This window comes from Thamnophis sirtalis, unplaced genomic scaffold, assembly GCF_051295495.1.
Source record: "Thamnophis sirtalis isolate CommonGarterSnake01/CBP01778 unplaced genomic scaffold, rThaSir2_p1.2 scaffold_5, whole genome shotgun sequence".
NCBI classification, from domain to species: domain Eukaryota; kingdom Metazoa; phylum Chordata; class Lepidosauria; order Squamata; family Natricidae; genus Thamnophis; species Thamnophis sirtalis.
This window is the reverse complement of record NW_028261385.1, coordinates 110,026,550-110,052,973: the sequence shown is the minus strand read 5'-3', so window position 1 is coordinate 110,052,973 and position 26,424 is coordinate 110,026,550. Positions and strand designations below refer to the sequence as shown.

Here is a 26,424-nt window from a genome sequence, read left to right as displayed (position 1 = left end):
AAAATCTCAGCCAAATGGGAAAATCAAAAGAAAAAAATATTGGACTTCCTGCTAAGAAGTAACAATTTATATATAGTATGCACAATTCTTTTAGTTAAATTATTGCTGAACAATTTATAATAGTTGTATCAAAGTATTATTCTAAGATATTTGCCACTACTACCCTACTTCCTAGATGTTCACTTGTCTCTTCCCCCCCCCCCCCCGAAGATTTAAGGGCATGTGAAACAGTTTTGATGAAAGTTGCATGATATGAAACTTCTCTCCTTTGAAATAAGGTTTGGTTTTAATTCTCCAATGAATCAAAAGGAATGTTTCACACTCGTTACACAGCATTTGTTTTAGCTTTCCATAGCTCTCCCCAAAACCAACCAAGGAAGATAAAACCACAGAAATATAATACTGTTGTGCACAGCTTTGCACTAAATTATCTGTATAGTAAGCCAAAAATAGTTTAAGATTATAATTAGCCCACCTGTTTCCCCCATTAACATGCAAATACATTTTTCTTGTTCAGAGACGGCATGAGAGGTTCCTAGTCCTTGCAAAATATCACACATCCACATAAAGGGAGCAGCAACTCCTCTGTGAAAGGGGGGGGGGAGTTTGGCTTCTCTCTGCCATTTAAAGGCTGCAGCAGGGAGAATCCCAACTTTTTTCCTCTCCCTCTATTTACAGAGGAGCTGCAGCTCCATTTTTGCTCCTCCTGGGGGTCGAAGCACCTGAAAGGGACAGGCAGGCTGCCACAGCTTTACTGAGAATACATTTCTGAGAAGAGAAACTTCTCGGGTCCAGCTGCACCCGAGCTAGGGAAGCGCCCATGCGATCGGAGCAACCACGCAGCTCACCTGCACTGGCTGTCTCCCTGGCGATGGGCCGGCGGTTGCGGGCACTCCACCAGCTGAGGTGCAGCCGGACCGGAGAAGTTTCTATTCTCAGAAATGTCTTCTCAGTGGAGCTGTGGCTGCCTGCCTGTCCCTTTCAGGTGCTTCAACCCCGGGAGGGAGAGGGCCGGGGGAGGCATAAAGGGAGCCGCAGCTCCTCTGTGAATGGGGGCGGTGGAGTTCGGCTTCTCTCTGCCATTTAAAGGCTGCAACAGGGAGAATCCCAACTTTTTTCCTCTCCCTCCATTCAGATTGGAACTGCTCCAGCCTCCCCCCCCCCCCCACACACACACACGTTGCCCAGTAACCCTAACCTTCGCGCTCTTATCTGCACTCTCCTCGGCTCCTCAAAACTGCAATAGATGTCCAGAATCGGCTTTTGGGACTAATCGGGGCTTGGATTTCCAGCCCCCACCGCTTCTGGATGTCTATTGCCGTTGTGAAGAGCCGAGGAGAGCGCAGAGAAGAGCACGAAGGTTCCTGGCGCTCCAGGAATCCACGAAAGCAGTTGGGAGAAGCGCGTGGCTTGGTTTAGCCTCCTTGGACATCGCAGCAGCAGCCCCAAGTGCGCCGATCTCGCTATTTTTCACATCGGGGCATGCTCCTAGAGGGGAGGAGTGAAGATCTTTTGCGGCTGGCACAAAGGACTTCCCCAGACTTGCTTTAGTGAGCACAGGCCCACCGCTCCATCACCCAAAATCCAGAAAAGGTCTTTACTTCCTCTCTCTTGCAGCACGCCCCGTTGCAAAAAACGCCGAGGCCTTGAAAGGTCCCTGAACTTGTCAAAGACGCCAGCCACGCCGCGTAAGCTCCCGCCACCGTCCCCACCCCTGCACCCGTGCTTTCTGGTGGCCAGGCATCTTAGGCAAGTCCGGGGACCTTGCAAAGGCCTTGCGAGGTCCCCGAAATTGTCAAAGACACCAGTCGCGCCGCATAAGAGCCCAACGCCATCCCCACCCCCGCACCTGTGCTTTCTAGTGGCCAGGCATCTTAGGCAATTCCAAGGACCTTGCAAAGGGCTTGCAAAGTCACTGAACTTGTCAAAGACTCCAGCTGCGCCATGTAAGCTCCCACCGTTGTCCCCACCCCCGCACTTTCTGGTGGCCATGCGGCCCTGCGCTATAAGCGAGCTCGGGATCCTTGTAAGGCCGCAAAAGGTCACTGGACTCGCTTATAGTTCAGAGCCACGGCAGCCACCCCCATCCCCACTTAGTTGCAGCTTACTTACCTCCTCAGAGTCGGCAGGCAGCAATAGAGAGCCAAACAGGAAAAAAGGTAAGTGGGTTTAGATAGGGTTCTTAGAGGCGGGCGGGGAGATTGGTGAGGTAGCCAATCAGTGGGCAGTGGGCGGGGCTAGGATAGTGCGGACAGGTGGGGGGAGGGAGCAATGGAGCGGCTTCCAGACGGGTGGAGGCGAGCGAGCTAGCAACAGGGCCAGGACAGGCATTCCGGAACTTACTTCCGGGTCCACCAGTGGAACCTCCTCTCACTGGTTTGGTAGATTTGACCAACCGGTTCTACCGAACTGATGCGAACCGGTAGGAACCCACCTCTGCTATGTAATTTCTTTTTAGAATATTAAATTTAAGGATTCTTACTCAAAAATAACCAAATATAAATTAATAAATCAACCAAAGCTTAAATAACCAAATATCCAAACATTTCTTTTTTAAAAAAAATCATGCCAGGTTTGGTTTTTTGAAAAATTAACTAATGGGCAATTCTATTGAAACTTCACTATCTCAGCATTTGTAGAATGAGATACGAAAATTCAGGTACACAAATAAAAATGCGACTTAACTTTGGTGTTTGTAAACTAATAACATTCTAGCTGGATATAAACCAAGAACAGAAAATTAAATTTAAAAAAGCCATATCCAATTAAAACGGTATATAAAATTGCAAACAGTGATGGTTAACCTTTTTGTTGTCTTGTGCCAAAAGCTTGTGTCTGTACGTGCGACAGCACGCCTGCATGCCCGCATCAATAATGCAATGCACACACGACCCCCATATGTGTGCCCAGCCCCTGTGCATGTGTGTGCGATCCCCTCCTTGCCCATTTTTTGCTTTCAGGTTGGTGCAGGAGGTGCTTTCCAGGCCCAAGACCGGGTGCAGGAGAGCTGTTGTGCAGTGCCCCCAGGCGGCTTTCCAGACCCAAAATGAGGTGCAGGGAAGCCATTGCGCGACGCCCCAGCGACCTGTTCTGGCTTCCAAGTTGGTGCAGGCTTTCCAGGCCCAAAACAAGGCGCAGGGGAGCAACCTGTTTTGCAGCACCCTGGCAACCTGTTTTGGCTTCCATGTTGGTGCAGGAGGCCTTCCAGGCCCAAAACCCGGGGGGCTGCATGAGGCCCAAAATGCAATGCAAGCACCACATGCCTATGCGCCCCATGCCTCACACATGCGTGTGCACATCCCCCACATGTACCTTGCCCCCCCACCTCGTAGAGACCCGAAGACCAGCTGGCCGGCAGGAGTTGTGTTACGTGTGCAGTGAAGCTGGGCTGGGGTGACGGCTGGCGTGCCCGCAGAGAGGGCTCTGCGTGCCAACTGTGGCACACATGCCATAGGTTCCCCATCACGGACCTAACATATTAGCTATTTATAATATGATTTACTATGTAGAAGTTTCAAGTATTGCACAACTCAGCCACTATACTTTGTAAACTATGATTTAGAACTCAAAGCACTAAATAACTCAACCAATTATTATTTAACCGTCCACAATGAAAATAAACTGTGATCTAGTGATCTCTATAAAATAGTAATTGAAAGCTTATTGCAAAATTAATTTAAATTATCCTATTAATTTAGTTTCCCTTAGCAACCATATTCAGTTTTCTGGGAGGAAAATATCCTCATCTTTATGAATAAAATAAAACCACTAAATCAGTCATGTTTTCTTTTTCTTATTGTCCATCTATCAGCTCATTAAAAATACATTATATTTCAGCACATTTCTGTTTTGCACCAGACTATATTTGAAATATTGGGATGTCAATGCATATAATAAGCTCTTTGGGGAAAAGATCAATCAGAAAGGAATGAAAGAGAAGGACAGAGGTTATTCTTAAGAATGTTTTTTATCCCTTTACCTTAAATCTCTTGTCTTGCAGAACTTTTTTAATGGCAACCAGCTCTCCTGAGTCACAGAGTTTGGCTTGATAAACAACACCAAAAGATCCATTCCCGATCACTTTAGTGTCTGTATAACTAACTTCTTGAGGCCTATCTGGACCTTGTCCGGGAGTTGCTACTACTGTAGTCACTTTACTGCCATCTTTGTCTCCTGGAACAACAAGAAAAAGATGAGATAGTGTTAAATCTATGCTGGAGGAGAAGATTTCCAAGACATAATTTAATACATTGATCATATGAATGGACATAATATATTGGACATATCAATGAAACAATACTTATTGATCTCATTCGAGATGGTGATGAGTTTGCAACCAATGGGAGGTTGAATAACTGGCTCTGTTGTGCAGCTTGAACAATCTGGAGCTGAACATATTTACCCATGTAGTAGGGCTGTATTAATATTATCCTTCTCATCTTTCATATTACTTCTCCTATTGGTATCTTATGATTATCATTTTGTTGTTTGTATATAGACTTTAGGCACCGGAGACAAATTCCTTGTGTATCCAATCAGATTTGGCCAATAAAATATTCTGTATTAATAATTGTTATGAAAATCATCTTTTTAATGTTTAAACTATGAAAGGATAATTTTAACCTTAGACACAAAAGGCATGCCCTTCAAAGTCCCCCAGTCAAATTTTACCTCAGACCAATAGATTTTACATGAGCTGCATTAACTGATCACTGTTTCTTGCCACTATTAAAAATAGAAAATCTAGCATTTTAACCTCATTAGCCACTGATTGTCAGCTAACAGAGAACAGATTGTTAATTTCCCATAGTAATTCACAGTTGATGTCTAAGGGAAAGAAAAACTAAGGAAGATGAATAATTAAAAGGATATGTGCTTGTGGGATATGCACATATAGGGATGGGTCCAATTCTTGCATTCTATACTGTACTTTGTCTAAAAAAAACCACATTCCTATTCCACAAAGCTAGTGATTCCCATATGTCATGTAATGACACCAACTTTGTAACCCACAACCCACACAAAAAAATTATTCATTTATTTATATATAATGAGTGTAAAATATAATATAAAAATGTTCCAAAGATTACCCACTCCCAGTATAAAATTTAGTTTATCATAAAAAAGGGAAAGTATAGTTCATAAGTAACACAGATCATGGCTCATTTATATATTTGCAAAACTTATGTGGCCACTTATTTTATGCATGATAATTCTAGGCAGCTCATATCAATTGTCCAGAAAAAAATATATAACATTCTCCCAAAAGACATCATATTTACAACCACAGCACCACAATATCCTACCAACTCTACATTTTCGGAACTCATTTCCAACCCAGCCCAGTTCTTAGGTAGAGGCAGGTTTTCACAACCCTCCCACAGGGTTAAAAAGGTGGGAGCCGTCTGAGTAGAGGCTATTCCAAAAAGGACAAGGGGACCCATGGAAAAGATGGGTTTTGCATCTGAAAGGAACTGGAAGCCAATGCAGCTTGTGCAACAGCAATGTAACTTGGGAAAATCATGAAACACCCAGAACAGTGTGCACTGCTGCATGCTGGATAGTAGTAACGTGTGAGTGGTCAGCCCATGAAGAGCATACTGCAATAACCCAACAGATGATTAAGGCAAGAGCGCCTGAGCAAGGCATCCTGGTCCTGGAAAATCAGCATACAACAAAAACTTGTGCTTGTCACTGTACCTTTATCTGATCCTTACATCAAACTGTATTTCCCAGCAACAAACCATAATTAGAAATCATAATTTAGTCTCTAAATAAAGGGAGCAACAATGAATGATAGGCAGAACACCTTCAAAGGCTGATTTACTTGTGTAGTTTCTTTTCTACCAAATGAAGCTTTCCTGCTGCAATCTGTCTGACAATAGGACAATTCCCCACCCTGCTAACTCCTGATCAGAACATCTCTTATGGTATTTAGTCTGTAGTTGTTTCCATAGCAGAAAACTGTTGACCAATGAAACTGTGCAAATCTTTGGATTCAAAGACAAAAAATGCATTGCGCATTGCACATTGCAGTTGCAGAAGGCACTTGCATATCTGGAAATCTGAACTTACTTAACGACCCTTAATTCAGCAACAATTCAAAGTTATGGTGCTGGAACTAATGGCAGTTGTGTCCAGTCTCTCAAGTTATACTTTGTGGAGTACCCCCGCAGTCACATGATAAAAATAAGGTGCTTGGCAAACAGCCCTGAACTTGCAACCACAGAGGAGTTTCAACTCCTCACACCCACCTATCTCCCTCTTCTCTGCCCCTTTGGAAACCCTGCACTCTGCTGCCTCTATTGTCGTGCCCTCCACTGCCCTCAAATGTCTTTGCTCCCACTACTGAAAAAACCTCCCAGCCTGGTTCTTCATGAAGCAGCTGCTTTCCTTCCAAGAACTTGGGAAGAAGACAAAACCAGTAGAGTTCAGAGCAGCTAAAGGGCAAAAATTGAGGGCGGAAGGGAATTAGTGGGAGGAGGAGTTAAAGAGGAGGTGAGGATATGAAAGGCCAGGAAAGGCAGTTGATGACCATGCCAGGCCTTCTTCTTTCAAGTTGTGCATAGCAGTTTTTGGTAGGGGAAGTCTTGCTTGGCCAGCAGCTACCTCACAAAGGGGCCATATCAAGCAAGCAGAAAGAGCAAGAAAATTGCAAAAGTCAGCTTGGATGGAAGAGAACAGGAGCCTTGGAGTACAGGGTAATGAGGGTGACCCCCAGACTGGAGAATACCTTGCTGCTGGGATAGGATGGCTGCAGCTTAGTGCCATACTGTTAGGGGTGGCTAGGATAGCTTCAGCTTTGCACCACACTGCTATGAGAGTAATATGCTTGCCTCCACCCACTACTGAAACCTACAGGCCAGTTCTCCAAGAGCACATCCAATATTTGCTGTCCAGAGCATGCCAGAAGCGCTTCTGAAGAACCGTCTGCAGGCTTCAGCGTGTTGGAAGCTAATGACCCTTTACGAGACTTTGTAGTGGAAGGCTAGGCTCAGAGCATGCAGAAGGTCTGCAAATAGATTCTGTCAGGGCTGGGTTGCCTCTATCCCTCAATGAAGCTCACTGACCAGATCCCCAGAAACACTTCCAACATGAGATACATTGCAAGTGCTAGAAGTGCTCCTCAGAGAACTATCATGTTTTTCAGAGCATAAGATTTTTACCCCCTTTTACCCCCAAAGAGAGAGTGAAAATCTGGGTGTCTTATACTCTGAATGTAGCCCCGCCCACCTGGTCCGTGCATCGGATTTTTGGGTGATTCCAGGCAGCGGGGATCGCCACTTCCACATGGAGTCTGATTCCCGAAGTGGCCCAGGGAATTGCATTGAAAGCCTTTTGAAGGCTCCCTCAGGAGCCGCCAAGTGCTTGCCCGCCCCTCTGATACCTGCTGAGCCTCCTCCCACCGCAGACGTGCCTTCTCTTTTCCCCTGGCCAGATTCGCCACCTGAAACATGAGGATCATGGAGGAAACAGCTTTCAGGTGGCAAACCCTTCTGCACACACCGTTTTGGAATTGGGGAGGGGATCCGCCTCCTGAAAATGCTTTCCTCCACAATCCTCACGGGTGTCAGAAGGGTGGCAAGGGCTTGGCGGCTCCTGAGAAGATTGAGCCTTCTCTGGTCGCAATGTCATCGCCCTGAGGGCATCGCTGGCAGCCACTTCCCGCAGCTCAAGAGGCTTAGCTCAGGAGTTCAAAGAAGGCTTTGAATCAAGCTTGATTGTACCACATTCCAGGTTTTTAATTTCCCGATCTAGCGTCCAGAGAAAACTAGCGCTTCTGAAGTACCTCTCATTTGTAGGAGGAGGAGGAAGGTGGCATATACAAAAGCCTCTGAGTAACTGGGAAAGAAAGCCGTGCTTGGAATCTGCCGAAAACTGCCGCCCGAAAAGCACAGCTTTTCTTTTCTTCCCAGTTACTCAGAGGCTTTTGTATATGCTGCCCTCCTCCTCCTCCTCCTCCTGCAAATGAGAGGTTAGATTTTAGAGAGACTAGATTTCTCTGGACACTAGATCAGGAACTTAAAAAACCTGGAATGGAGTACCATCAAGCTTGACTCAAAAGCTTTGGCTTTGGATTGCTGTGCTGCCACCCAAAAATGCTGTTACAGCGATCTCTGCAGACCCCGCTTCACTTGCCCCTTCTCGAGCAGTTCCAGATGGCAGTAACAGCATTTTGGGGTGGCAGCGAAGCAATCTCAGGTGCTTGATTGTATCCCATTCCAAGTTTTTAACTTCCCAATCTAGGGCCCTTAGAAAAGCCTTTGTGGAGAGGAGACTGTTCCTCTTCTCTTCCTCCACCCCCACTTCTAATCTGCCTGGATCTGTCATGCAGCAAAGCAATATGGTAGTTGGGAGCCTGGCACCTGCTTCTGCACCGAGACTAAGGAAATGGGGTTGCGAAGAGGACTGTGAACAAGCCAGGTTTTTCAAGGAGGAAGCCTTGCCAGGTCGTATTCTTTGGGCTTCCCTTTTGCCACTCAGGCACCACCACGAGGAACCATTAATCCAAGTAGAAGGGAACCCCACCCCTCCTCGCTCAACAGGCCGTTTCAAGTCGAGCACAGCAGCGGCCGTTCAGCAGCCTCATGTCTTTCTTTCCTCACTGAAGAGAAGAAGTGAGTGGTTGCCGGTCAGAGGGAAGGGGGAAAAAAATAAAGTTCAGAGAGATATGTTTAGTCCTGCCGTAGGGAGGGGTAGAGAAAAGCGGATTTGAGATCGATAAAAGCCTTACCCTTTAGGACAGTGATGGCGAACCTATGACACGCGTGTCAGTGCTGACACGCGTAGCCATTTGGGGTGACACGCACAGGATTTCATGCGATTCATCCTCGGCTCCTGCACGGCCGCCGAGGATGAAAGAATCTGTGCTGGAGGAACGGGGGGGGGGCGGGACGTGTGATCTCCCCCGCCCACACTCACTTACTGTATCACCACCGCCCCTTTCTGAGCGCAGGGGCTGCTGGTAAGGCGTGCGTGCCGTGCACACACACGTCATCAGCGCGGCGAAGGAGGACCCGCAGGAGAGGAGCGCGGGAACAGTGCGCGCCTCTCTCCAGTCAGGCCGGCACAGAGAGTCTACTCCTGGGACTGTCGGTTACGACCGCACCACAGCAGGGAACAGCGGAGTGCCAACGGGAACTGTGAGCGCCATTAGCAGCAACTATAAATTGCGCAAAATTATGTTTTTGTCGAAGTGACACACAACGCGAGTTATGCTCGATTTTTTGCCGATTTTTGACACACCACGCCAAAAAGGTTGCCCATCACTGCTTTAGGATGATCGAGCCCCCACACATCGTGTTTTTGCCCTCCCCGGCCCCCAGAAGCACTTTGCAGGCCTCCCAAATTTTCTGCATGCCTCAGTTTTCAGAAGGTTTGGGAGTCCTGCAGAGTACTCCGGGGAGCCGGGGAGGGCAAACACTTTTTTAAAAATTTACCTCTTCAAAATCTTGGTGCTCTTATACTCCGGTACATCTTATACTCCAAAAAATACAGCAGTCAGTGGGCTTCAGCATGTTGGAAGTTGCTGATCCTTAATGGGACTTTATAAGAGGAAAAAGGCAGCGAGCTGTCCACAGTGTGAGGCAGGCAGTCTAAGCACGCAAAGGGAAATTGCTGAAGTAGGGCAGGCACATCAGGAATCTGATGTGGTGGTGGCAGTGGCAGAAAGCCCAGCACTGACAGTGTATCTGGGCTGAGGAGATGGAAGTAGAAAGCGAAGGTGAGGGGGTGGCTGGCAGAAATAGCTGGCCATCAGGCAAGGCAACAAAAAAAAAGTAGGGTGGGGGGAATGGACAGGTGGGACAGTTGAAGCAGAGGCAAGCATGGCAAGGCAGGAGAAGCATGTGTCCTGGCCTAATGACTGCAATTGGGATGTTTTGCTTAAAAACTGCTTCACCTAGCAATGGATCTTCAATTCCCACTAAGTTTGCAAACGTTACTTCATAATTATTTTCAGAAATTGCTCATTGACTACTTGTAAGCTACTAGAGACCACTGGAATGATGTAGATTCACCAGGTGAGTCTACATTCAATCCTGAATAATACACTAAGGATTCAGAAAAATTGGAATACTCCATTTTTTACATTTTTATACATATTGAAATTAATTATAAAGAATAAGAAGCTTCTCGTGAGAAATAGATTCTTTGTTTTTTACAAGATGAAAGAAAGTTAATTAATTTCATTATTTCAAAAATTGGACGCTCGAGGGGACTAAAATACAAGAAAATACTAAAGGAGATTTTTGAAGTCTGAAATCAGAAAATAGTAGTCATGGTATCAAAAATGTCATTAATAATCTTTGCTTCTATGAAGAGACTATGTCCAAAAGATATTACTTAAGAAATGACAACTGTGGAGCTTATTTTAGCTGACAAGATATAGACGGGATGAATACCTTGTTTCCCTGAAAATAAGACCGAGTCATATATTTTTTGGTCTGCAAAATAAGCACCAGGGCAGTGATGGGTAACATTTTTGTTGTGTGCCAAAAGCACCATGTGTGCATGACAGTTCGCACCACGTGTGCACACACCCAGAATGCAATGCAAGCATGACCCCCCACCCCCCCGCTCCTGTCCCTCCCATGCATGACCCACCTGCACCCCGTTTTGGGCCTAACAGGCCTCCCTGCAGCCTCCTTGGACCAAAAATAGGCTGCAGGACACCATCACCCCCGCCTGTGTGCACGTCTCCCGCATGCGTCCTGCCCCCCTATGTGCAACAGAGACCTGAAAATGAGATGGCTGGCAGGAGGCGTGTGCATGTGTTGTGGAGCTGAGCTGGGGTGACGGCTCATGTGCCCGCAGAGAGGGCTCTGCATGCCACCTGTGACACACATGGCATAGGTTCGCAATCACAGCACTAGGGCTTATTTTCTGGTAAACACAATTTCAGGGTGATCAGCCCGGCTGGGCATCCTACCACCCCCAGGTACTCCAAAGAGGTATTAAACGTGCAGGGACTGACCCTATCTGGCAGCAGCAGCAGCTTACCAATCCCCTGGTCAGCACACTCTGATTCCCTATCCAAACAGCAGATAAATGTGCAAGGCGCGGCGGACATCTAGACGGTGCCAAAGTAACTCCCTCTCATGGGAAAGAGAGGGGCAGAAGTTAGGGAGAATGACCTCCTATGATCTATGGAACAGGGAGTTAACCTTTGGAGAAAGGTCGGGTCGAGTCGCAAGACGACCCTGTCTTCGTGAAACTGACACAAGCCTCCTTGGACAACAAGGCACCCAACTTGGAAATCCGCCTAGCCGATGAGGAAGGCCACTTTTAGAGTTAGGAACCTAAGGTGAACTGTCCTCAGCGGTTCGAAGGGGGGTCCCGTGAGAGCCCTAAGTACCAGGGAGATATCCCACATGAGGAATCTGTGTATTGAGGGTGGACACAGGTTCACCGCCCCTTTCAAGAAACATTTGACTAGAGGACTGAACTAGTGACCAACGACCCTCCCCTGCTAGGACTGAGGAGAGGGCAGTTGCCTGTCTCCGTAAGGTATTATGGGAGAGACCCCAATCTAGGCCATGCTGTAGGAACTCAAGGACCTAGCCAATTGAGGCCTTCGTCGGAGATAGATGGAACCTTCCGCACCAGGAGACAAATGCCGACCATGTTGAATTATAAGTTTGTGTGGTCGACGACCGCCTGACGGCCTCGATGGTGGAGATGACCTTAACTGACAGATTTGTGTCCCTTAGGAGGGGCCACTCAAGTGCCAGGCGGTCAGCTGGAGCCACTGGGGCTCCGGGTGGACCAAGACCCCCTGGCACAGGGCGATCTCCTCCTGGGGAATCCTCCACTGGTGTAGCTGGGCATTGATCGGGCTGGCGAACAAGTCCACCAGAGGAGTGCCGGAGCAGAGGCAACTCCTGGTGAACAGTTCTGGAATCAGCTGCCACTCACCGTGGTCGACCGTCGTCCGACTCAGCCAGTCGGACTGGTGATTGGCTACGCCTGAGATGTGTTCTGTAGTTATTGATGCCAGGTTCTTCTCCACCCAGAGTCCGAGTTTCTGGGCTTCCAGCCACAGGTTCCTGGAATGAGTCCCTCCCTGACGATTTATGTGGGCTTCTGTGGCAACATTGTCCATCAGGAGGAGCATGTGGTGGTTGGCAATAGAGTCCCGAAAATGGAGAAGGGACAGGCATGCCGCCTTCAGCTCCAGCCAATTGATGTTGTGGCGCAGGTCGGACCTTGACCGTTGATCCTGCGCCAGGCTGGCTTCCATCATGGCCCCCCAGCCAAAAACGCTTGCGTCTGTTGTGATGGATATGTGGTCCAGTTCCCAAAACTCAGCCCCGGGATTCAAGGTCGGGGACAGCCACCATCTCAGGGACCAGCGGAGTCCCGGTGACAAGGGAATCGAACGTGGGGAATTGCTCATGCATTGCCATTGGAAGGGGACGAGCGCCCACTGAAGTGTCTGAGAGTTGAGACGGGCCCATGGAACAATCCCTATGCACGACACCATCTTGCCCAGCAAGCAGACCAAGGTCAGAATGGAATCTGTCCGACTTGCGTGGACCTGTCATGCCAAGATTTATAGACTTGTCAAGCGTTCTGGAGAAAGACGAACTAGTCCTGATCTCGAGTCTATCACTGTGCCCAGATGTAGGATTTTCGTCGAGTGGGAAAGATGGTTCTTGGGAAAGTTGATGGAAAATCCCAGGGACTATAGAGCCTGAATGGTTACATCCATGTCCCAAAATGCCTGTGTTCGGGATTGGGCCAGGACAAGCACATCATCGAGGTAGCAATGGAGTCTCACCGGGAGCGCAGGTGAGCCGCCAATGTCGCCAAGACTTTCGTGAACGTGCAGAGAGCAGAAGCCAGGCCAAATGGAAAAGCCCTGTACTGATAGTGCTGACCCCCATGGGAGAAACGGAGGAACCTGTGATGGGCTGGCCAAATGGGAATATGTAGATATGCCTCTGTCAGGTCTATAGAGGCCATAAAGTTCCCCCGTCGGATTCCCAGGAGAATGGACTTGAGGGAGGAAATCTTGAAGCACCGGTAGACTAGGTAAGAATTCAGCGCTTCAGGTCCAGGATCGTCCTCCATCCCCCAGAGCTCTTCAGGACGACAAACAGATTGGAGTACATACCCAACCTGCGCTCCTCCGGTGGAACCAGTTTGACAGCCCGAATGTCCTGCAGATGTTGAATTGCCAGGAGCATTAGGCGTCGCCGTTCCGGGTCCCTGGATGATGGGAAGGTCCTGAAGAGCGTCGGGGGAGGTGAGAGGAATTCCAGTCAGAGGCCGTCCCTGACTGTTGACCTGACCCAGGCATCCGATGTTATCTGGTCCCACTGATCTGCGAAGAATGCCAGGCGGCCGCCTATGAGTTGACTGGGGTTGGAGTCATTTCCCCCTGCAGAAGGAGCGCCCCCCCCACAAAAGGGCCGCTTGGATTGACCCTACCTATTCCTATCCTGGTAGAAAGGCCGCTGACTCTGCCTCTCGTATCGGTAGGGGGAATACTGCTGCTGGCGATAGTACTGGTCAGGGGCCCTGAAAGAGGAAGGTCTGCAGTATGAAGACGGACGGGAGTCCAGCTTCTTAGTGTTAGACAGAAGGACCTTCTTCTTATCCTTGTTCTCCACAAGGATGGGGTTAAGAGAGGCCCCAAAGAGATTAGGCCCGGTGAAGCGGGCTGCTGCCAAGTTCCATTTGGACTTGTTCATTTGCCAATTGCGAAGCCACAAAAGGCGCCTCGAGGTTACCAAGTCCCTGGAAAGTGAGCCCGAGTGGTGTGAGCTTGGACCTATTGGGGATCTAGATCTGCAAGGATTCAGGCCTAACTGCTTGTGCTAGTCTTTCCGCCCTGGCCACCTGCTTTTCTAAGGCCTTTTGTCTTCTTGACTCATCCCTGGCTACCCCTGGAAGGGCGCTGGTTAGCTAGAGGCCTGGAGGCCGCTGCCCTAGGCCAGAGCCTGCCCGGGCCATCCTCGGCCAGTTCTCCTTGGGCCTGCGCAGATTCAGGGGCTATGGAGGCCATGCCTCACTCACTTGGTCTGCACCTGGATGGACTTGTGGCGAGCCTGCCAGCCTCAATGCTCGGCCGTGCTGCAGGCACTAGTCAGGAGACTGGTCTACCGGCTTCATTTCTGGCCGCGATTTCAATGGGCCCGAGGAGATGGGCCTGAGGGCCTCAATTAGTGGCCCCGATGTAGGCCACCGCGTAGGAAAATGGCCACCACCAATGAGGTCGCACCAAAATGGCCGCTGCGCCTCATGGAGCGAAGAAGGAGAGAGAGATCACACAGTCTGGCTCTGAGGTTGTGGCCTCGTGACGAGCCGAGCCCCAAGGGCTCCTGCTGAGAATCCAGATATTCTCTACTCCTCTTTAAACAGGTAGCGCCGCGCCCTCCCAGGCGACTGTAAAGGCACGCCCTCTGGCGTTTAATCAAGCCGCAACTGATCTTTAAGCCACAGCGAGGCTCCGGCAGTTGCTTACGAAGTGGCGAGCTAAAAGCGGCAAGTTCACAGCTCACAGTTAATTAAGCTGCCCGCCGAGCCTGTGATCGCCGAGTCTGCTATGAGAGCCTGCCACCCCTGCGCTCCCAGGAATCAAGCAGGCCCCCTGACTGGCCCAGGGTAGGAGGTCAGTCCCTCCTTACCCCGATGGGACTGGAGACAAGCTCCTTGGCCGCAGTCGGAGTTTTGTTTTTAAATAATTTTAGAGTATTCAATTTATCGAATTTAATAACTATAGTCCCAAATTTACCTCGCTGGAGCCACAACTAGTGCTTGGACCAAAGACTGAGGGAAACTGGGACCCTAGAGGGAAAGAAGAATACTTAAGAAAAATCCCTCAGTCTCTGGACCAATCAGGCTGTGACTAAACCCTGTTGTAGCAATAGCAGTAGACTTATATACCGCTTCATAGGGCTTTCAGCCCTCTCTAAGCGGTTTACAGAGAGTCAGCATGTAGCCCCTCCCGCCAAAGCTACAGGAAAAGGACTGGATCAAATTGTGATGACACATATACCCCAAACAATTTAAGAATGGAGATTACATATTTTTTAAAATAACTTTAATTATTATAAATATAACAAAAGTATAAATATATTTTAAAAGAATTGCCTTAGTTATTATGATAAGAAAAATTATAATTTGTTAATATAACACAAATTAATCATGTGATAAGCTATTATTAGATATGGCATTGACAATTATGTTTTATCTGTTCAAAATCGGTTCTCCTGGGTTAAAAAAATACTTTTAGACTAAAGTAAAGGTAAAAAATAAAGTGTCATCTGACTTTGATATCATAAACCATCCATGTAGTTTACGATGCAAAAGAATATGATACAGAAGTGGGTTTCCACTGCCTTCTTTAACAGTGTTTCTTTTTTTACTTTCCTAACTAGTCTCCAACCCTGGAATTCCTGTGCTGTCTTCTTATTCAAGTACAAAACAGGTACTCTTATCAGTAGAAGCCAAAAATCTATCTGATATTCAAGAGGTGCGACACTAGAATTGACAATTGGATTGAAAAATTATTCAATTAGAGGTTTTAGACATCAACTTCAGTAACACAAGATAGTACCTTATGTCAGGTCCAAGCACACCATGTAAGTGTGACTTGGGTCTCAAGATGATGTGGGATAAACGTATTAATTTATCAGCATAGAGTAGACATCATCAAGATGGAAAATTCTGCTTCTAAATCAACTTGTCAATCCCACAACAACTGACAATAGTCCAATTAAAATATACAGAGGACATCTGTAAACTTCTATTGCAATGGTGGCAACCAAAATCTGATCAAGATGCAACCCATTGCATTCTCTTATTTCTTTATTTGTGTGAGAGAGGAAGTATAAGGAGATAGCCTACCTTTGGCTCTCGTTAGAAGTATTATAAAAATCAAGATATATCTTTGACTATTAAATACTACAATTAAAAGTGTGAAGATTGAACTTGCTGTGTCTACTACTTATTTTGATAAATGAGTTAATTTGTCATTTAAACAAGAGAGCATGTATAAGATGCCATTTGAGAAAGTGAGAAAAAGTATCATATACCACAAGCACTGTCTTATCGTGCTACAAAACTCAGAGCTGGATTGCAAACATACCATTGCATTTCTCAAATGATAACTTTTGAAAATCAAAGATACCTTCTGCTAGTTATACAAATAGATTTGCATAAATGAGAAAGATATTTACATTCCTTGGAAAATGCCTAGTAAAATGACTACAATGATATCCATGCTGGGAAGTCAAAATCAGCAAGATTGCAGACCAGTTATGAAACAACTCCACCCTTTTGTATGTACATTGACAGTGAAACAGGACAAGAATTCCATCAGGATGGTTTGTCTGCCATCTGATTTTGCCACCATATTAATGGAATGCAAGGCAACCACACTATCTTAACCATCAACAAAGTTGGAGAGATTTTGATTATCTAAATCAATAGTCTTCAATTTCATTCCGATGTTTAATATGATTCGATAGTTGGAAAAAGACATTTTTCAGTAAGCAACATATAATAGAACGGCTCAGTTATCTGTTCTTGTCAGAAAAGACAAAATGAGATCTTATAAATTAAGACAGTATTACACCTGTGTTATTTTTTTTAATGTTGGAAGCTCGAGTAAAAGCTCCACTTAATTTTTAATGAACCTGGAAAAGAACAGCTACAAAGGAAAAATGCATAAATAAATGTAGCAATAGCATTTAGACTTATATACCACTTCATAGTGCTTTACAGCCCTCTCTAAGTGGTTTACAGTCAGCATACTTCCCCCAACAATCTGGGTCCTCATTTTACCAACCTCTGAAGAATAGAAGGCTGAGTCAACCTTGAGCCGCTGAGGATTGAACCCCTGGCAGTCAGCAGAATTAGCCTGCAATACTGCATTCTAACCACTGCACCACCACAGCTCTGATTATTAACCAGAAATAATTTAATTTATAAATTAAATTAGGGCACCTGCCATCTTAGTCAAGTTCTCTGCAAGAGCCCTTGCATGTCTGCTAATGCAGAGGAGGAGTCTGACCTCCGGGTTGATACTCAATGAAGCCTAAAAATACAATAAATTAATAATCAAAGATACATGCCTATATTTCATTAATAAACACATGCTAACATTGCTTTACATTCATTCCTTGATCTAGCCCTACCTCATTTTGTAAATTGCCATATTTCCATTTCTGCTTTTTTATTACAGTATCCTGATATCTCTCAAGAATTGCAGATGTACCATCAAGCTAAAAGGTTCCGTTTCACTAAACTAACACAGACAAATAAAGATAGTATTCCTAAACTCAGGCTGTTCTTCCATTTCTTTCTTTTTTCTTTTTTTTAAATATTTCCATAGTTTTAATGTCATGAATACAAAGAAGACAAAGCCAGGACAGAAGAAACAATACATGATATATAATGGGAAAGAATAGTCATGATTGGGAATACAAGTAATGAATAGTTAACACTCAAGGAGATAGCAACCCTATGTTGTAGACATTTTCATTCAAACTGAAGACACTCCCCTCCATCAACACCCACACAATTTCTTCTATGGAGGATTTAAGAGGAGAAATAGATAAGTGATGTCTCCTTCAGCACCAGATTTGATTTTAAAATTACTAATCAAAATGCACCAGGATAGCCTACAAAGTAAGATACCAAAAGGTTATTAAATACATATACAAGCAGATAAGCCACCAAACAGGTAATCAAAATATGTGATGAAACAAAACAAAATTATAAAACCTACAGTGTATAACACAACCTAAATTAGTTGTAATTGAATTCTAATTCCATAAACAGGATATACATTCAGGGAAGTTTTGCTATTAAAATATATAAAATGTATAGAATATAAAATTCAAGAAGCAGCAAGATCTTAAAACAAAATCAAGTAGGTGTTCCATGTCACAATGAACTCCTGAGTTGTTGAGGGCTTTAAAGGTCAAAGTCAGTACGATACCTTGAAATGGGCCTAGAAGTAAACTGGCAAGCACTGCAGCTCCCTCATGAGCAGTGTAATATGATTCCCTCTGGCTACAGCTGTTAACAACCTAGCCACTGCATTTTGCAATATCTGAGCAAGAATAAACGAGTCTTTTTTTTCTGCCAATCCTGATTTTTTGGTATATTTCTCAATAGTAATCTACATATTAAATCTACTTAAAAACTGCACGAGTTTTCCTATTTTATAATGGGATGGAGAGATAAATAGTATTTCAAAAGGAAAAGCATGTATAAAGATGTGTCTTAAAATAATGCATTGAAACAAATATATGATTTTTTTTCTGATATCAACAAACTGATATGGAAGGAGGACCAAAATATTTGCAAGGAGAAAAGAAAACTGACATAATCATCCATCCCTAATAGGAAACTTGTGACTTTGCATAAATAGTGGTACTGACCCTAGGTAATGTGTAGAAATTAATAGTGTTTCCATTCAATCATACAGTGTAGGCAACAGAAAAATTGCAGCATACTGACACTCTAAATAGCCAATATCTGTATCCAGAATACTGCTTATCTTTTACTATGGAATATACTAAGACCCAGAGATTTAATTGGTTGACTGTGAAAACACAATTATAGAATTGTTATAAGATATATACTGAGCACTAATCCCTGTAGTCTAAATGAATATGAGAGCCAGTCTTGCGTAGCGGTTATGGTAACAGACTGGAGACCAGGAGACCATGATTCTAGACTCGCCCTTAGTCATTGAGCCAACTGAGTGACCCTAAGCCAGTCACTTTCGTTCAGTCTTAGGAAGGAAGCAATGGGAGCCATTTTTAAAACCTTGGCAAAAAAACTGCAGACGAGTGACTGACATTTTTCTACCATTTAACATATTACACACACAAACACACTCATTCCTCATTTAGATGAATTTAAGTTTTCTATACTACTCTCCATCACAATACTGTACAGTACAGACAGTACAGACCCAAGTCATTACAAATCTGAGCAAAACAAACAAACAGATTTTATCTTGATCTGAGAATATATATGCAATGTATATATACACTTGCTACTATACAATTTGCTGGTATTCCAGATTTTTGAGAAAACCAATTGATAAAACTCACAAGTTTCATAAACTATTCTGATTACATAGTTTGCATTTTATTTTAATTGATGTTTTTAAATTTTTGAGATTATTTCTTGTGATCTGGAAACCTACATCTAAGATCTTTCAAGTTTATATGTAACCACAATTTTACATTTGAATTGGCCTTTATATAAAACTTAAACTCTCAAACTCTCTTTAAGTCTACAATTAAACTTAATCAAATGTACTAGCCATCTTCATTTTTTAAAACTTGGCCAAAATTTTCACTAACCAAAATTCTACATAGAACATACTTTTTAAACAATTAATTAGTATTATAAATATATAATTGATTTTCTATCCAAAACAATTAACCTGTTCATTCTGTAAAAAAACTATATCTGTTGTAGGGCTTTCTACAGGAGCCTTAGGCTACTTGATTCATACATGTAAACTATCCAGAAATGAAATCAACTTAAACAATACCCTTCCAGATTTCAATCCTTCTTTCATTTTGGCTGTAGTGACAATCTGGTATTATCTGGAAGATGGCTTATTTTGGTCCCCAACAGGTGACTTTTCTAGTTCCTTACTCTTCCAATCATGATTGGAAACTATGCACTAATCACTTTCCTTTCCATAGATACATCTTTGAGGATGCATGTTTATACCTTTTATATGAATCTCCTTCCACACGCTCACCCTCAGATTTGAGAGCCTCCTGCATGGTTTCAATATAATAATAGTAAAGTAAATACCACAGTTTTACCGTTATTCCAATCATCTCAACTAAAAACAAGAAATTAGCAGAACTTTGTCTGGTTTTAAGAAGAGAAAAGAAAGATGTACCTTTGGACCTTTCCAGCAATGAATTTGTAAAAGGAAAGAAAGGGGGGGGGGGTGTCCAGCTTTTCAGCTAATCTTTTCAAAAGACCTGATCCAGCAGCCAAGGATAAAGTAACCATGAAGAGCAGCAACTAGCATCTGTAAGGTGTGGCAGGGAAGACATATTTTTGCAATATTACATAGTACCCAACCAGAGATAAAGAAGTTGTAGCTGGGCAGTAGCACCTATAGTAGGATTAAGGCTGCCTTCCCAGTGGGCTGGGAGCATATATAGGATGTTGTCATGGATCCTGCCCTAGGAAATGGTTATTGGTCAATACCACACCTAGGGCAACCAGATCAAACAAATCAGCCCATTAACTGGTTTGAATGGTTAAAGCCAAAAAGATACGTAAGAAATTTGTGTCAGTTTCCACAAAATACCCAACTTTAATAATGTTAATTTTAAATCATATTGATAAATACAATAATATGTAAAAGAAATAAGAAAGTAAAAGAAGGAAAGAATCTTACCGTATTTTTCAGAGTATAAGACGCGCCGGAGTATAAGACGCAGCAAGGTTTTGAAGAGGAAAATGTTTTTTAAAAAGTTTTTGCAGTCTGCAAACCTCCCAAAAACGGCTCGTTTTTCATGAAAAAAGGGCCTGCTTTTTTTTTTTTTTAAGGGCATGAATAGCACTTAGGAGGTTTATAGAGGGCTCCTGGGGAGTGGGGGGGGCCAAAAACAAGCAAAAACAGCCCGTTTTTCATTTTAAAAAAGGGCATGCCTTTAGGAAGCTTATAGAGTGTTCCTGGGGGCTGGCAAAATTGAGCTCGTTTCTGCCCTCCCCAGCCTCCTACAAGCTATGCACGGCCATTTTGGTGAAGGAGGCCGAGTTTCAGGAGGCAAAAAATGCTGCATTCAGTGTATAAGACGCACCCAGATTTTCAGCCTCTTTTTTGAGGGAATACTCTGAAAAATACAGTACTTCTAATTTATCACACAGTAGAAGAATATTAAAAAAACCTTAAGTGGTCAAACTATTTTGTACATTGTAATTATCAGCCTCTCAAGCAAAACAGGCAAGAAACACAGCAAGATGAACTACTTCTACTTGGGTATGTTTAGCTTACTAGGTATGTTTAATTAACAAAGAGAAGATTGAGGGGAGATAGGATAGCAGTCTTCTAGTACTTGAAAAGCTGCCATAAAAGATATCAATGTATTCTTCATAGCCCCTGAGGGTAGGATAAGAAGCAGTGGGTGGAAGCTCATGGGTGGAAGCTCATCGGATGAGATCCAACCAAAAATAAGGAGGAATTTCCTGACAGTGAAAAAAATTAATCAATGAAACAGCTCCCAGAGTTGTGGATGCACCAGCATTGGAGATTTACCTGAAAAGATGGGACAACAGTTTGCCTGGTCTGAGGACTCCTGACAAGTGGGTTGACTAGAAGACATCCAAATTCCTTTCTAACCTTATGATTCTATGACACCGAATTGTAAGGATACCTTAAGAGAATATTTCAAATTTGAAAGTACAAATCTCCCACCATCTGATAAATTCATTCTTACATTCCACTGTAGTAATAAGGAAAATGTATAATCACACAGAACAATTTCTTCCTCTATAAATGTCAAAAAAGCTAGCTGGGTGACTTTTAGCCAGTTGCTGTTTCTCAGCCCAACCTACCTAACAGGATTGTGGTTTGGGAAAAATAGGAGATAGGAATATTAGGCATATTTACCACCTTGAGTTATTTATAAAAATAATAAAGGTAAGATTAAAATAAATTAAATCTACCCTGTTTCCCTGAAAACAAGATCTATCCTGAAAATAAGCCGTAGTATGTTTTTATGAATGCACCTAATGTAAGCCCTACCCACATAAGAAGCGATATTTAAGAGCAGCCAGCTGGCCAACCATTCTGTCTGGTTACTCGCAGCCACAAAGTAAGCAGGGGGGTGGAGGTGCCCCACACCAGCTTACCTCCACCCGCTCCACCACTCTGCCGAGAACCAGTGGCACTAGTATACTATGAGGCCTCCTGCCTCGCCACGAACAAACAGAAGAGGTGGGCCTCCCATACATGGGGGGGGGGGAGAAATAAGAAACCCCCCAAAATAAGCCCTAGTGTTTATTTTGTGAACCAAAAGAAAATAAGATCCCATATTATTTTCAGGGAAACATGGCTATCACAAGAAAATTGATAAAGAACTAAATGATGATACAAAAATGGTACATTTCTTAGAGAGCACTAACTCCACATAACTTGAAATATTAAGTGAAAGTTTGAATCATGCTACACTTCATCTATAAGCAAATGGTTAATAAATATATAGGAATTATGCCTCATATAATTTAAAAGTATTTATTTCAAAAGTGCATTCACCTAAAACCTGTGATACTCCATTTATCTGACTGTGAAACCACTAGTGCATAACTACTATTTCACACTCCAAATCAACTGAGTTCATATGCTAACTGTAAAATGCACAATGGATTCTGGCAGATTTAAACATCAACTGCATGACCTCAAGTTGAGAAATATGTGTGTGTGTGTGCAGGCATTTATATACATGTGTATATATAAATTTAGTTATCCCAGATTTTCTTTTTAAAAATATTAAAGGATATAACACAATTGTTTAAAATGCAAAATAAATGAAGTTGAGATTAGGATAACCAATCTAATACTTCAAACAGCCTTCTCCAACTCAAGACACACTTCCATCTCTAGAATTCTCTAATCTAAACTGACATTGCTAGCACCTAAATTAGGAAAGGATCCATTTTCTGGACTAAAAATACCATAAACTACACTAAGCAGAGCTAAGGATTAATAGTCTAAAGTAGCGGTTCCCAGTTCCACCACAAATGCGCGCACAACAAAAGCGCGCCTGACTAAACCGCGGTGACTAAAGCGCGGTGACAAAACCACGCGACGAATGACCGACGAATTAGCCCTAAAGCGTGCCAACAAAAGCGTGCCGACAGAAGCGCGCTGTAACGTAACCCTAAACCTAACCCTAAACCTTACCTTAAATTAAATCGCGCTTCTGTCGGCGCGCTGTTGTCGGCGGGCTATTGTCGGCGCGCTTTTGACATCGCGGTTTTAGCGCCACGGTGTTGTCGGCACGCTTATGACGTTCGCGCTTTTGTCGGGTCACGGCGGTTCCCAACCTATCTTGCTCCATAGAATGACAGTGGCGATGGCAGTAGGGAAGAAGAGATGGTTTCATGCGTACAACATAGCTGCCGCGTATGTGCAAACAAAGGTTGCCCACCACTTTGCAGACTGGTCCCCAACAGGCCACAGACTGTTGTGGTATCGGGCTGTGGGCCAAGGACTGGGAACCCCACTTTATCAGAAAAAGATGCAAACTTTATGTATTGATATGGTCCATGGCCCATTGGGAATCAGTCTGTGCAAGTGGTAGGCAAGCACATGAAGCCTCATTTGCACATGCATGGGAGCTAGGTCATGCTGTCGGTGTCTAAATCTGCCAAAATCCAGCCTGGGGGTTGGGACCCCTGGTCTAAAGCATCACTGCCTTTAGAGTAAAACTAATTCTATTCGATTCCAAAAGATGCAACACATGCAGTTTTACATCAAAATATTACATGTGTAAGATTTAATGGATGCATCTGTTTCACTAATCAATTAAAAAAAAACATTGAATGAAACATCACCATAGACTAATTGGAAAACATATTTTATTTATCTTAAGACCTGTGAATATACAAACTGCAATTGGCATTCTTCCATTTCTCACAAATGAGAAATGATGATGCACATATTGACTTACCAAGTGTGCTGATTTCAAATGTATTACTTATATTTAATTTATTAATATTTCAATAAGATAGTCATGAATGATATATTGGTATTTCTCACTGAAAATGTATTTAAATAGGCTGAAGCTCTACTATTAATAAACTTTCATTTTTTTCTTGAAATATTTTATGCTTATGAAAGAAACAATATATGGGTAGGTATGTATAATATTGGATAACATACATGTATGTAAATGTTAAATATTTTCCTTATTATTAACAGAAATTACTATGGATATAGATTTTTAAAATTCTAAATATTTTATTGAAAAAAAATTAGATTCAGATCCTTTGTTTCATCACAATTTAAAATTAAATTACTTGGTTGCTTAAAAATAAAAACTGCAAGTTATGCCAGAAAATTTATTCATCATTAACAAAGTGAGACCGAAGGGAAATATCTCTATTCAACCACAACAGAGTCAAAGCTATTGGTGGAGAGAATTAAATATCCCCTTTCACTTAATTACTTCCTGAAAATATCCTGTATACATATCCTGATCCAAATTAATTCCCTAAGGAAACATGAGGTTTGCCATGATATAGTTTGATCAAAACTGTGCTTTATTATTGTAATCAGTTAAATTAAAGAATGGCCAATCTTTTTTATGACCAAGTGACACATTTGATATCTTTCATCTCCAAACGCTATAAGGTGTGTGATAATCACTAAAGATTGTGCAGAAATCCCTCCTTGAGGTTCTTTTTCCTTAGATGGTACTAAAAATAGGAATATTATTTTAATAACACACCTGTTTCATTATACAGGTTTTTTTTTGCAAACTCCCTTTTTTAATGGGCTGAACTGCATTGCTGTAACTGCAGTATCACAATCTTGGACTTCTCTGGATGCTGTACTGTATGTGACCCACGTATTTAATTCAAACATTTTTAAAAGCAGTGTGTGAACCAAAGCATTATGTCACAGTATGACTTGTTTGATTTTGGCTTCAGCATGAAAAATGAATTTATCCATTAAGGCTTAGTTTCGGATGCAAATCAGACATAATATTAACATTTTTTTAAAAAGAAAACTTGACTTGTTGCAAATTGTAAATTTGGGCATTATCTGACCTAGGTTTCACGTCTACATATGATTCTCCAACAGACAACCATAGCACCTTTGAAATGTACTGATTTGAAATACCAGCATTCCCAAAAATTACCATTCTGGCTGGGAAATTTCTTAACAAGTCACCTCATGACTAAAAATCTCTGGACTGAGAAAAGTCAGATACTCACTATATTCACAATCTGCATAAACTACTACTACTACACAGATTATAGTTTAAGTCAATAGGGACTGTTTCTGAATAACAGGTTGTGTGTCATGCAACTGTTATTTCAAATGAAGAAATTACCATAAAAACAATTGTCACATTTCTCTATTATAATTGACAGAAAAGGGTACAATTTTACTTTTTTTGTGGTCCGCTTTAACTTTCTCCCATCAATAAATTGGTTGAACACTTTCAGAATTGCAAACTGATATATTATGCTATTAAGATGATGTAAGGTTTTGAGAATGAAAATGTAATTCCTCAAGGGCTTACATCTAATATTCACATGGAATAATTAGCAATGTATAAAATATTCTATGATTTAAAAGTATCAAAGATTGTATGATTTCTCTACAAAACATGTTAATTGTCAGTAGTGCTTTTAAAAAACTGAAATACAATCTAGATTTTAAATTAGGAGTGAGTAGAATTTAATGTTTAATTCAAACCTGTGTAACTAGTAATTCACCAAGTCAACAGTTTACCTGAGGCTTCATAAACATGTTCTACCTACTCCATGAAACTTCAAAAACAAAGAGGGGTCTGTCACACATTTTAGTTTATTGATTGTCTGGCTTGCAGTATTGTATATTTAGTTTTTTGCAGTCAGCCTCTTCAAACAAAAATAAGATTTCTCAGAAAATAATATTCATTTGCATTTGTTTCAAAAGTAACAATCTTTAATAGCAAGTACTAAGGCCATTTATTCTAATAAAATAGAATATCTAGAATTATGTTGGTAATCATTGCATTGCGGAGGCACTCTCAAAAGAAAGGAAGTAGCCGGTTTAAAGTGTTGCACATCACTGCTTTGAAATAGAACTAGCCATACCACAGTATTTTTTAAAAAGTTTTATCCAGTTTTCTGACAATAGGAAAAATAGAATTATATAAAGATCAGTAAAGTATTCATTGCCATACACATCATGATTTATACACTTTAAAGTTGATTTACCACAAAATCCCAATTATTTGTCAAGTATGAAACAGTGAGATCTAAAAACAAGTGGAACACAGGCTTCAACTTTGAAAAGTATTGCACCACCAAATGGAAATTTATATTCTACATGCAAAATCTTTAACTGTACATATTTTTTCTTACCATACATGAAATAGAATCAAAGAAAATAATGCATTCATTGCCTAATCATTTAAAAGCTTGTGTCATGACTCAAATACATAATTCCAGATACCTCTGCATAATCCAATCTTTAAAAAAGTACCCAAAATGTGTACAGAATTAGGCCACTGCCATTTCTGTAAGATAAAAACCTGTGGTAACATACCATGGAATACAGATAAAATATACTGGAAAAGCAAGAAGCAAAAAAATACTTTTTTTTCCTTCCTAGATGGAAGCCATAGGATAGGCCAAATCAAGGTATGGGTGGTTGGGTGGGGAAAGAGAAGGAAGCTGCTGAAAAGACATTAAGGATCT

At 42.7% G+C, this 26,424-nt stretch overlaps 1 protein-coding gene across 4 annotated transcripts in view; it reads right to left on the bottom strand.

Moving 5' to 3' along the window:
* Positions 1 to 26,424, bottom strand: part of GSK3B (glycogen synthase kinase 3 beta) — a 116,176-nt gene that overhangs the window by 88,840 nt on the left and 912 nt on the right. For all 4 annotated transcript variants that reach the window (XM_014066531.2, XM_014066532.2, XM_014066533.2 and 1 more), the window contains exon 2: positions 3,980 to 4,173. In XM_014066531.2, coding sequence (XP_013922006.1) covers positions 3,980 to 4,173 — 194 coding nt within the window. The remainder of the gene's footprint in view (positions 1 to 3,979; positions 4,174 to 26,424) is intronic.